Here is a 13,417-nt window from a genome sequence, read left to right as displayed (position 1 = left end):
ATGGTCTTACGAGTGGCACTGACTCTGTTTAAATTGAGCTAGCCTTTAAAGTCACAGTAAATTGGCAGTTAGAGCATCTTTAGCTTCTGAAACGTGAAATACTGAGCATTGTAAGATCAGAAGCAAGAGGATGAGGGAGAATAAATCAGACCTCAAACACAATCTAAAATGTAAACAGTGTTTTGGCCAACTAATATTAAAATATACACGTCTTGTCACATCTCCAGCCCAGTGGGAATCCTGGACTCCGGGGGGCCCTGGCAAAGAAGCCCATGAACTGCGCTGCCAAGCAAACAGCATCTCAGCACTTCTCTGCTATTTGTATGTGTTTAAATGAAATGATATTCACACAGATGCCTGAAACTCAGCCCCTTTTTGTAAATGAGCCTCACTGCAAAACAGTCCAATTCACAAAGTGCTAATCATCAGTGCTAATAACCACACGCAGTTACAGTGAAATTATTAGCGTCTTCAAAGAGTTTGTTTAAACTGATATGCAAATCATGCCATCCTTTCTTACAGCCTGAAGGAGGTGGGAGTGTTTCGGAAGATGTAAAATACAGGAAGAGAGGTGTGTGTTTGGAAACACCAACAGCACTGATAGACTGGGAAATTAAATATCAAATACAGTTTCTCTTAGTCACACTTAAACTCATTGCCTTAAGATTTAAGGAATGCCTCCGCACCTCATGGGTCACAACCTGTAGCTCATACGCTGAACATGCAAGTTTCTGCTTTCTCCCTGTCGTTCTGCCTAGTCTGCTCTTGGTGCAAAGCAGCTCTTATACTTTGCTACATAGATAATTGCAGTCAGACGCAAATAAAAAGGGCAAATTGCACTCAGATGCAAAACTCTAAACTCTATTATTAGCACAGTATCCCTGAGACAGTGCAGTTGCAATTCATGGTGCTATCAGCGACCACAATCCATTCTTTGTGACTTTGCTCGTTAGTCTTTCAATAACTGTTAAAACGAATTGGGTGACAAATGCAGAAAAGAACGGAGGACGGATGGATGTGAATGTGCGCAAAAAAGAGATGGCAGAGAGGCAGACAGGAAGGAAAGATAAAGAGAAAGGAGTGTGGATGATGGTGGGAGTGTTTTGGAAGATGTAAAATACAGGAGGAGAGGGTGGATGGATGGATGGATGGATGGATGGAGAAAGGATTTCAGCAGCCAGATGGGGTTCCTGATCAGAGGTGAGCCATATGGTGATGATTCAGCATGGCAGCCTGAGAACCACTGGTTTAACCCTGTTTACACACACACACACACACACACACACACACACACACACACACACACACACACACCCCTCCCTCTGTACAGACTGTAAGCCATGCATCAAGTCTTGCACAGTTTGGCCTGAACACATGCTACAGTGAACGGGAACCATCCATCATGGCAGCAACTAGACAGAGACGCAGCAGCAGAGTGAGAGCCAAAATTTAAACCAATCAGGCGGCAGTGTGCGTGTCGTCCATTTCACCCAACCACAACCAATCTAAAGTGATCTCAGAGGGGTTTATATTGTCCTCAACCTTATACACATGTTCTGTTCCAACACATCCACAAAGTGAGTCATGAATTACATGTCAAGGAACTAAATGTGTTCTGGCTGATCAAACTGTTTCAGCTACATTATAATCTATACTGGAGATATCAACAATATATACTTTGTAAGCCTAACTTTTCCCCTCATAAAGGTACATCGGGTCGTGCTATCCTGCAAATAAACCTGGTATTTATACTGGTATTGTTGTGCAATACTCCAATGTAGCATCTATGAATAGACATCAGTATCTGTCAGTAGATATCAGTATATTGTGTGTTGTACCTTGTCTGAGCAGCAGCAGCAGCTTTCCTCTCTCTAACTCCAGACTGAGGCCCAGTCCTCCCTCTCCCTCTGCGTGCAGCAGTGTCCCAGAATTCCTCAGGGTTTTAAACTTCAGAGAGACAACCTCTCTGGACGTCCGCCTGGGCCCGGGACTCAGCCTGTACACCAGACTGCTGCTGCCGCCGTCGAAACTCACAACATCAGAGGCTAGACGGCAAAACAGAGACAAAGGAGTCAGGACTGTTTGGCCATATCAGTATGTTATGTTGCTCTATAAAAAGTAGAGAAGAATGCAAACCATTATCTTAAAGACCCCCTGCAGTATAAATCAAGTTGTTAACATGTCCATACTGTGTTTTTATATGCTACAAGAAATGTAACGAGCAAAATAGGCAGTCAACACCATGACTGAGCATTTCTGCCCTTGTACCAAGGACAGTCTCAAAAACATGGATTATACTTCCAGGTTTTGTCACATTACAAACCTAGCAAACCAATGTTATAACACTACGGTGAAACAAGGGCTATCGGGTCAGGTATTTTGGGAGCTAAGTCACACTTTCACCACAGCTTGTCAGGGCTGGCAATCACGAACAATGTTTATTGAAGATTAGCAAGACATTATGAGCTGTTTGATAACACATTCAAGCCGAAGGCCCGTGTTATCTATTACCACTTACAAGCAGACATTCATGTGTTTGTTTAGCAGATCTGAAGGTGAGCAGGTATGCTCAAGCTGCAGGCGAGCGACTGAGGAGCAGGGTTCATTTGCATATTCATGGGTTTATGCATACTAAATGAGGTAAAGGTGTCAGTTGTATCTGAGCCATTTTAAGGCAAGAAGGGATTTTTTTTTTCATCGAAAAAACTCTTAATTATGTAATTTTGATGAACAGTTATGAGTTTTAAGGGGATTAATCAATGCCCAGAGACAAACTTTAAACTAATTTGTAAACAAAAAGGTACAAACACACACATGGATTAATAGTTAACACATTAAAGTACCTTTGCTCTTGCTGGGGATATAGGGAATGCTGTGATGATGCAAAGGTGTGGCTGAGAGAGTTTTGACACAACTAGGAAGTCACAAAAAAATTTGCCTATCTTTAAATGTTTTGAGGTAAGCAGAACTAATTCTATCAAGAGTTTGTTGGTGTTTTCCCACAGATGCAAAAAAAAAGCTCTAAGAATAAGGACAGAACAACAGAAAGCCCCTTTTCAAATCTGTTTTACTATGTGTGAGATATTCTCATTCTAACATTTTTTTTAGGAATAAAAATTATACCAAAGGCCATTTCACCTAGAAAGGAATTTGTAGTTACTAAAATGTGTCATCTATTTTTTTCTCCTGTTTTGCATGTAATGAGAAAGATTCAGCCAATCATAACAAGTGACGTCACACATGGCAACAACTACAGGGCAATGCAATAACAAAGGCGAAACACCTTATTGTTTACATTTGGCAGCAAACTCTTTCCTGTCTGAGCCCACAGTCTGGCGCTTGGGACCTGGAACAAGTTGGCAATAAAATAAGAACAAAAGACCACAAAGGTGCACATGTGCTGGTACTGGTGTGCATTTGTTTTTACAGCCTTTGCTGGCAAGTTGTTTACTGGCATTATTTACAGGATTAGTCAGTGGCGTAGTGGAGGGTATATGCAGGTATATGGGGTATACCCACCCATAAGCCAAAAGACCATTGGAATATTTATGAGTATACCCTCCTCCTCCTCCTCTGTAACCTTTCCTTCTACCGAATGGTACACCCACCTCATCAGTACCGCAACACCACTGGGATTATTGTTTGTCCTACCCTGTCCCTGAGAAATTATGTTTACATATAACTGATTTGCAACAGCAGCAAAATGTAATTTTAGTCCAATTACTTTTCTTTTTTTATTAATGTAATGAGGAAATGTTGTAAATCAATGTATCTGGCAAGTCACAATTGTTAATGTATCAGTAAAAGATTTATTGACAATGTGTATCATTTGTTTTCCTCCATAATATCCGGTCTTGCATTTCAGTATCCAAACATAATTTGCCATCACAACATCGTTATAAAACCTATTGGTAATATATAAACATAATTTCAAGGACACAGTGTTGGTTTGTCACAGCCCCTCTGGATTTTCTAACTCTTGGTCTTTGGTGTTTGGTTGATCTCGCCACTGTTCACTGATATATCCAATGGCAACACTACAACAGTGGGACACGCAGGGCTTGTATCTCCAAGACGTATTGAGAATATCTAGTCCTTTCATGCTGTAAAACTGTTACTGACATAATTGTGGGGAAAGCGTGTGTTGCAACCATGTGTATCTTACTTCTGTGCAATTTGTTTCATAAAAAGACCTTTAATCAACTGACATCAAATTAAACTGAAAGCTGGATGTTGTTCTGTCGAGAGTAACAAACGCAGTGATATGTATAGATGGATGCAATTAAGAAACTGTGAATTTTTCTCCCATGAGATTGGCAGTAATTTTGAAGATCTGTTGTGAAACCCGAAACAACAGAAGATAATTGAGTTCTCAATACACAGTGTGGTGTGGGTTTATTTCCATTGTGTTGATCCCAGAGTGCACAATTAAATACTTCCCTGAAAATAGAAACGGAACCAATTAAACAGTTAACGCAACATGTTCTCCATCTTTGAGGGGAAAAGTGTGAAATGTGATGGGTGATAATGTAAAAACGGAGGTGAGAACTTAAATGTGTGGAGTAGACAACAGTTATCAGGAGGCCGTCGTGTCTCTCAGTGTATGAAATGTGAAAAGGTGTACATACTTAGAATACTAGTGTGATACAGTATGAAAACTGTAAAATGAGAAAACGAGAGACGCTATACATTATTATAAAGTGTTCAGATGAGACAGTACATCATTAACATATTCAGATTTCGGATGAAAACAATCTAGAATCCAATTAAAATTTCATTAGATAAAGGAAAAAGTCACATAATCAATTACCCAGAGGCCTGTCTTCAACATTATAAGGTATTTTTGGATTAGCAGCCTTTATTTAAAAAGAAAGTTGATCATCATGAATTATGAAGCTGTACAGAATTTTGTGTAAAACCACTCAACATTTTCACATGTAGGTTAGGTGTGCAGTCTGCGTTGCCATGGTAATATGGACCGTCCTGAAGTGAGCCAGTATCTGTCCGTTCTTATGAAAGCCCTGGAGAGTTTAGACAGGCTGGTGGAATAGAAAGGACTTACTGTAAGGACACCCATAGGTCTCCAGCCGGAGTCCGATCCTCCCACTGGGGTTCCAGTCCAGAGGAATGAGGCGGAGGAAGCGAGCGATCGCCGGCTGCTGCAGTTTGTATTGAACCACACTGTCTGCATTACTGTTACCTGGAAAAGACTGAAAATACAAACACAATAAACACAAAGCACACACAAAAGCAAAGCTTATTTGTTTATTTTTAGAATCACATTAAGACCTGGGGTCAGGTTTCCATCCAAAGTTAGTACACATTTTAATGAAGTTTCAAAATAATCAGCAAAACAAAACGTGAAAGACTTTGTGATTCCTGCCACAACTATAATGTGAAAATTAGGAGCTGGACACTTAGATAAACAGTTGGTGATGCTGATTCTCCTGTCGGTGCCATTAAACCATCTCAGAAGAAGATGGCACACAGTGGTGACATGATCAAAGAGCTCCAGTCAAACCTCAGACGAGAACAATGTGGAAAACTTTATGGAAATATGACATTTATGCCTGTTTCTTGTATTAATTTAGGGACGGTTAGTATCTCCCCTTTGCATCACACAGATCTGATGTTTTCGCATCTTCAGTGGACGTTAAGGTCACATGCGTCATGGACGTCATGATCTATTTGCTGTGTCTGTTTCTATTTGTCTGGGAACCAGATGTATCTGCAAGCTCATGTTTAAATTGCTGTGGTAGATGCATCTGATCCCCCTCCTGGCCCACTTTAGGCTAATCACAACTGTTGTCTATGCGGGACAGGTTTGATACAATGACTGACAACTTACAGAGCTTCCGTGCTTAACGCAAAATAAATGATGTCATTTTTTCCTACTGTACCCTTGCACCGAGGACACAATGGCTACAACCGATATGAAACTTTCTGTTAAAGTACTCTTTTCAAATTCTGATGGCAAAGATGGCAACGCTCATTCACAGCCATAGTGATGCTACACCACACACAGCTCATCTCTGCATACTGTAATCTGTTAACGTCTGTCTGTCACTTGGTGCTATGCTACATATTCAGTTGCTGTGATTGGTTGTAGGTCTGTCTAGTTGTTGAAATCAAAATAGTGAAAAGTTCCAGTCTAATTCACATTAGGAGGTCTGGCAATACCAGGCTATGTTTCTATTGCTCTTCATTGCATTTTGTTACTATCGGTTCACCAGCTTTTCCACTTCAGCCAAACATAAAAACCATCATCTTTTTCTCTCTTTTATGTACAGGTAGACTTCCAGTCTACTATCTTCTAATGTCACCTTTAAACCAGAGATTTACCATTCCTCAGATACAAATTGGTAGAGCTGAAATGACTTATCGATTAGTCAACTGACAGAAAAGTAATCTGCAACTACTCTGGTCATTGATTAATTGTGTTAGTCACCTTTTAAACAAAAATACCAAAATTTCTCAGGTTCGAGAAAAAAAGATCTGCATCTCTTCTCTGTTTTATGTGATCATAAACTCAATATCTTTGGGTTTTGGACTGTTGGTTGGACCAAACTGGATTCTTTTTTAACCCTGAGCCCTAAGAAATTGGAACAGAGAAAATCAGAGGATGAATCGATGACACGGCATGCCTCTTTTCAGGTGAATTCCTGGGCATATTTGCATGCCACCACCATACAGTTGTACAGATGCACCTGTGTGCACAGTGTGCACATACTTTGCTAAATATTCAAAGTACTTCATTTCATGTGATATTCTTGTGGTTCAACAATGAACATTTTCTGCCAAATGTGGAATATAAAGTGTGAACTGATCAGCTGAGTAAATGCTAAATGCCTGCTGAATTGCTCTTTCCATCTCTCCCATCTGGCGATCCATCCTAATTACATTCCTCCCTTGAAGTTGACATGCAGGTTAACTGGCTCTCCCACTGCTGTATAAAAGCTTAGACACATAATTAACTTATTAATTCCTCTGTAATCATGAGAGAGTGGAGGTTTTATATGATGAGGAGAGACACTGTGTTGTGTAACTTATATTAGTCTTTTAGTGGTGCATGTTTTGTGTGTGTGATTGTGTGTGTGTGTGTGTGCCATTGATTAGACTCATGGGAGGAAGTCTTTTCACACAGAGAAAGTTAGTGCTATTTCCTGTGTTAACACTGTTAATTGCCATCCATGCTTTTTAATGCATGGTGAATCACACATGAGAAGCACTGAGTAAGTAGTGCTTCATGCTGCCTATAAGTTACACAATGGAAAACATGTTAGCAATGGCAGGTGAGAAGTTCTTGTTGTTCTACTGTTGATGTCAATGAGTATCTTATCCCTCATTTAAGATGGCTAAAAGGCTCGTTTATTTCAAAGTTTGCCCATTTTACAAGCAATTTTTACACGCAAAAAAAACATGACAAAGGTAAGGTGTATCCTCCCCCTCGAATTTCAAAAAGACAAAAGGGGGAAGAAGAGGACTTTCCCTCCACTGGTCTTCGGCCCTCCAAGCTGAAAGCAGAGGATCCAACAGCTCTGCCATCAACTTTCTCCTCCGACAGACACTGTAAGCTCGACTGACTAATGCACAGAAGTTCAGAAACACTTTGAAATGTGACTTGGATTGTACTCAGTTTATGTAGAGTGTCAGATCAACGTGTTTTTACGCTCTGAGAAAATCCTCAGTGCTGAGATTAGCTCAACTACCACCATGTGAGGAAACTGCCACGGCTCAACTTCTAATCAAAAGCTCCTGAATCAGGTGAATGTATTTTGAACTGGCTCTCTTTGCTTTCTCCACAAACAAAACTACTTAGCATTCCTGTGGCGACATACTGAACCATGTACCATCACCACAGTGGGACAAATACAAGTCCAACACCGCGCTTGTGTGATAGTAAAACACTGAGAAAGAGTTGTGTGTGTACCAGGGAGTGGGAGGCGATGCCTCGCTACCTCTGCTGTCCATCTGACTTATTTCCTCATTAATCAGCTCTACAGAGACCAGCTGTTTCTGACATTACAGTTTAAAGTCACAGTACATCCAGTTTACATGATGCATGCCTGCAACTCTGAACAACATTTCATTTATGACTTATGATTTATGTTATTGTAACACTGCTATAGTACAGTTTGATTTAACCCAAAGACTGCAGCAGGTTATATTGTTGTTAACTACAGCTACAGTGGCTCAATGAAAATGTCCTTGTCTCGAGTTGGACATAAATTCATACAAAATGACAAATAAATTACCACTAACTCACAGTTGCATCTCCTCATGATCTGAACAGATCTTATAGAGATTGGCAGTAGGAGTAAACTGTGTCAGGGCTAAAGAGATAATGTGACATTATAGGGAATATACTTTGCTGAGAGTTAGATTAGATGGTTGTTACCATTCATGTCTGTACGCCAAGTAAAAGAGCTTAGCTTAGCATAAAGACCCGAAACGAGAGCTAACAGCCAGTCTGACGATGTCCTCAGGCTGCAAAATCTGACTACCAGGACGGCTAAATCTCACAAATTAACTTGATATATCTTGATTTTTCAGTCTCCAGAAAAAGAGAAATAGTTCTGCACATAACACCCATGACACTGCAGATATGTCCAGAATGTTGAATTACTTCTTTAGTACATAATATATCTAATATCTATGACTCAACGTGTCATAAAAAGCATCAGGCATCTTTTGTCTTTAATTAACACTGCTATGACACTACAAGTCATCCCATCTGCTCCCCTGTCTTAACTGTCACTCTTCTCTCTATGCTGTATGCTAAAAGGACAAATAATCAAAAGCATTCTTGAAAATAAAAACTGGTGAGACTGTATATGCATAGAAGCGCCACAGCTTTGACACGCTGGAATTTTTTCCTCATTGATTTCAGTATGTGGCCACGCTCCAGGCTGCACCGCGCGGTCTCAGCCAGGAAAGTGACGCTCGGCTGCCTCTCTGTCCTGCTCTGTGTCCATCAACAGCAGCTTAAGTGTTTTGGCAACAGGTCCGCATAGTCAGCAGAGGGCATTCGTTGGTTCATCTATTATTAATGGAGAGTCAAAGGCTCCTGATGACTGTGATTATCTCCTCAGGATGGACTGATCCCTGTAGACCAGCACTGCTAAACACCATATCCACTGTAAATATGACTGTGGAAGTGCAGGGAAATGAGCTGTAATGAACTTGAGTGGTGTTCATTGTTACATCCATTAACTAATACTGGACCTGCAATACTGTTTGTGCACCTGTGTAACCGTCCTTTAGAGGGTAGGCTACTGTCTCACACCATTTAAAAATAAATGCACTTTTATTGTCTTCTGTTTGGCCCTATTTATACCGTTCTGTTAAACTATATTGTTTTGAAATAAGTGTTTATCGTAGACACCTAGAATGTCTTCTTGCCGGTGTGAAAAGTTAACAGACAATACATTGAGGTAAGAAGGACAGTAAATCCATGGTCTGCAATAAGATTTAATTATTATACAATCACTAGTCCATACCCATTGGTAGCTTTGTCACCTTCTACCTATGCCAATCCTCAATGCCTATGTGCAGTTTCACATAGATTGACCACGTCAGTGTGCAGAAAAACGTGGGACACACAGAATGACTGACTGACAGAATGACACACTGACAGTTTCCGTGATTATGTACAACATACCATACCATGACTTAGTCATAACAAAAATTAAAAAAAAAAAAACAACAACATTGGGCCACGGGGCGGCACGGTGGTGTGGTGGTTAGCACTCTCGCCTCACAGCAAGAGGGTTGCCGGTTCGATCCTGGGCGTGGGAGCCCTTCTGTGTGGAGTTTGCATGTTCTCAGCGTGGGTTCTCTCTGGGCACTCCGGCTTCCTCCCACAGTCCAAAGACATGCACATTGGGGACTAGGTTAATTGGTAATTGGTAATTGGCGACCTGTCCAGGGTGTACCCCGCCTCTCGCCTGATGTAGCTGGGATAGGCTCCAGCCCCCCCGCGACCCTCAAGAGGATGAAGCGGTTAGAAGATGAATGAATGAATGAACATTGGGCCACAGGGGGAGCCACAGCGATTGGTCACATTTTAACCATTTTTAAGCATTTTTCTGTTGTTATAGCGCCACCCAGTTGCCAATTAGAGTTAAATTTCTCCAGTCACCTTGAGGCGTCCTGTTCTACATATCTAGCAAGTTTAGTAAAAATCGATATGGCGGTTAGGCCTAGATAAGAAATTAGCTCTCTAGCGCCCCCATTTTGTTTGATGGGGTCAATAATGGAGGGGTCCCCTCAGATTATGTGTGGTCATATGCCTACAAAGTTGCGTGGTGATGGGTGAAACCCTTGAGATGTTATACACCTTTATGTGATGAGCCACGCCCTCCGCAATATTCATTGCCTTATAGAAGCTCAGTTTTAGTGAGTTTTCCAACTTTTGCCAAGAGGGAACTTTAGATATTGGTCCCTAGATTATGTTCACCGAGTTTCATGCAGATCGGTCAAACTTCCTAGAGAGAGATCGATTACAAGTGTTTTTCAAAAAATTCAAAATGGCGGAAAATCTATATAGCCGGAAGTTATGGGTTCTTGAGGCAAATTTGTTCCTCATGAGGAGAGGCATCTCTGTGCAAAGTTTCTCTATGTCTCTACGACATACGAGGCATGAGATATGCCCATTCAAAGTTTGCAATTTCAATCGGTTGCTATAGCGCCCCCCTTTGGCCAATTGATGTAATATTGCTTCATTCACATCCTCCCATGAGCCTCTACCACTGTGCCAAATTTCACATGGATTGACCAAGTCAGTGAGGAGAAAAACGTGGAACAGAGACACAGACACACACACACACACACACACAGAGTTTTTGTCATTATATAGTAAGATGACACACAAGTCAGAATTGTTGACAAAAGGTTGATTTCTTTATTAATGTACAGAACCATCTATGGAGTCTGCTCAGCACATGATCACCCTGCTGCTGATTGGATTCAGTGCAGCTGCAGCCTTGCTAAAAACGCCCGTGCATTGTATCATACAACTAATCAGATGAAGCCATGAGCGAAACACACTGTTTGTAACATTTCAGATAAAGAGTAAATTAAAAGAGGAAGCAATTCAGCCCTCCTGTGTGTGGTGTATCTGCTTTTTCTTTATTAATGTACTTACAGTAAGCTCTGGTGGAGTTGTTTCTCCTTGTTAGCCTGAGATTGAATGCTAGCACATGTACTATTTTTTGACATATTTTTTACAGTTGAGAATGTAAGAACTGTCTCAGGGAAATACTGTAAACTTGAATAGGGTATGTTAGGCTGACCAAACGTCCTCTTTTGCCCGGACATGTCCACTTTTCACGTCCCGTCTGGGGCGTCCGGGGGTCTTTTATAAACTGATGATAATGTCCGGTTTTCTGTGTGTTTGTGTGTGTGTGTGTGTTAGAGTGCGGCACGGGCTGCATATTTCTGTCCAAACCGAACCGAGCCTGACATTATTTAATGACCAAAGCACTGAGTTTGTGTCACACAGTGGTTACAGGCTATTTAACAGGCCGGGCGTGCACCGTGGGTGCTCAGCTGCGGAGAGGGAGACCTCCATGTTTGAGACGGGAGCGGGAGGCGGGAGGTCCGATGCTTCTAGCAAGAGGAGAGGGATACATAAAACAAAGTAAGATAAAATAGGAAAAACCTGTCTCCCTCTTTTATTTTATTTTCAGCGTTTAATCAAGGCGGGGGCGGTACGAGACTTCCAGCGAGGGGAGAGGTAGAAACAAACAGCCAATGTGTGTCTGTATGTGTTATGTTCAGGTGTTGTCACGTAAATAACAGTGCCCAAGCAATAAACAGGACAGACAATAGGATTTTATTTATTTTTACACTATATTTTCACTGAAAGCTGACAGAATCCGACCCGAGCCCGAATACAATTTGTAGCTACATTTTTGACCAACCCCGGCCCGACCCATCGGGTACCGTCGGGCACACTCTAGTGTGTGTATGTGTCCCCTATTGGGGCCTATCTGAATTTCTGTCTTTGAGAGATATTATTTTGTAATATAACTGAATTTTCTATCTATACATATACATTTTAAATATATTAAAATTATAAGGCATCTTTGAGTAAACTGCGAGTATCATTTAAGTAGGCTATGTCGTGGCCGGCCGAGTGTCCTCTTTTTTGGAAATCAAAATATGGTCACCCTCGGGTATGTACTCTCCAAAAAAGTTATTTTTCTGGCATATTTTTTTTCAACTCTTCATTTAAAATACTAGAAATCACTGTGTCGGGGCACACCAGTTGAGTATTCACGAGTCCACATATTAAACTGCCTTACTGTCCACAGACATTCACAGTGAAGCTGCACTGACTTCTTCTAAAATAAAGACAGTCCATTTTTCGCATTTTGTGAGGAATAATGCTCCTCTAGACCTCAGAGAAAAGTCATCTTTTCCATTATAAAGATCTCCTTGGTTTTGTCCTTGCATTGTTAAAGGCTTGGAGGCTCAGATTTGCACCAGTTCTTTGTAGCCTTGTTGGCAATAAACAGTTTTTTACACAAATATCAATCTTCTTTATTAATTACATTTTCCCTTATTACACCGAAATACAGGACCGTGATATCAATAGGTATTTCATATTCCCAAAATATTTGAAGTTTTGGACATGTCCAAAAAATGTGCAAGTGATTGGCATCCATGTGTCCACACTGTCTCCTTCCTTCATATGTTTATTTGACATTCTTTATGTGCTTGTCAAATACATTTCAGATAAACACCATGGACTCACCCCTATGCTGTCCTCCTGCCTGTATTGTTTCCAGTTGTGTCCCGTGTCACTGAACATCAGCAGGTACGACGTCTGCCAATCAGAGCTGCCGTAGCGGCCCTGAGTAGCGACAGCGGTGATCTTCGTCCGCTCGCCCAAGTCCACCTCCAGCCACTGATACCTGTCTGAGGTGAGAGGAGACCAACCTCCAGCTCCTGCAGAAGGAGAGAAAATTAAAGAAAAGATTGATTTATTACATTCCAGTCTATGAGTTTTCAGCTGATGTGTGGGAGGGATGAATTGACCTTTTACCTCGCAACACATGTTGTTGTTACACAGCCTAAATAAAGCACAATTTAGTGGAACAGTTTAAAACCAATCTCAGCGCCATAATTGAACACAGTGTTGTGTATTTTGCTTGTTGTGCTGGAACAGATGATCGGTTTCATTCCAACACACTGCAGGAGTTTTTTTAATGTAGAAAATTGAATTTAAAAAACGTAATGCACTCAGATTGCTGCCGTGTATTACACACACAGTTTACTGATTTCCATTTTAGACACAGTACATGTTGGAATTTCACGAGTCCATTTGTCTTCATAAATCAATAGAAGACATTCATCAGAATGAAAGCCTCTGCCAAATCTGAGCAATTTTTCCAATTTACTAACCTGCAGC

The 13,417-nt window shown here is 41.0% G+C and overlaps 1 protein-coding gene across 2 annotated transcripts in view; it reads right to left on the bottom strand.

Moving 5' to 3' along the window:
- The window catches only part of LOC125901645 (contactin-associated protein-like 4), a 151,239-nt gene that overhangs the window by 82,466 nt on the left and 55,356 nt on the right, over positions 1 to 13,417 (bottom strand). For both annotated transcript variants that reach the window (XM_049597411.1, XM_049597412.1), the window contains exons 3-5: positions 12,761 to 12,954; positions 5,063 to 5,210; positions 1,839 to 2,045 (exon numbers count right to left, since the gene is read on the bottom strand). In XM_049597411.1, coding sequence (XP_049453368.1) covers positions 1,839 to 2,045; positions 5,063 to 5,210; positions 12,761 to 12,954 — 549 coding nt within the window. The remainder of the gene's footprint in view (positions 1 to 1,838; positions 2,046 to 5,062; positions 5,211 to 12,760; positions 12,955 to 13,417) is intronic.

The sequence above is a fragment of the Epinephelus fuscoguttatus genome, linkage group LG15 (assembly GCF_011397635.1).
Source record: "Epinephelus fuscoguttatus linkage group LG15, E.fuscoguttatus.final_Chr_v1".
NCBI lineage: Eukaryota > Metazoa > Chordata > Actinopteri > Perciformes > Serranidae > Epinephelus > Epinephelus fuscoguttatus.
The sequence above is the reverse complement of the archived record's forward strand: the minus strand, read 5'-3'. Positions and strand labels throughout refer to the sequence as shown.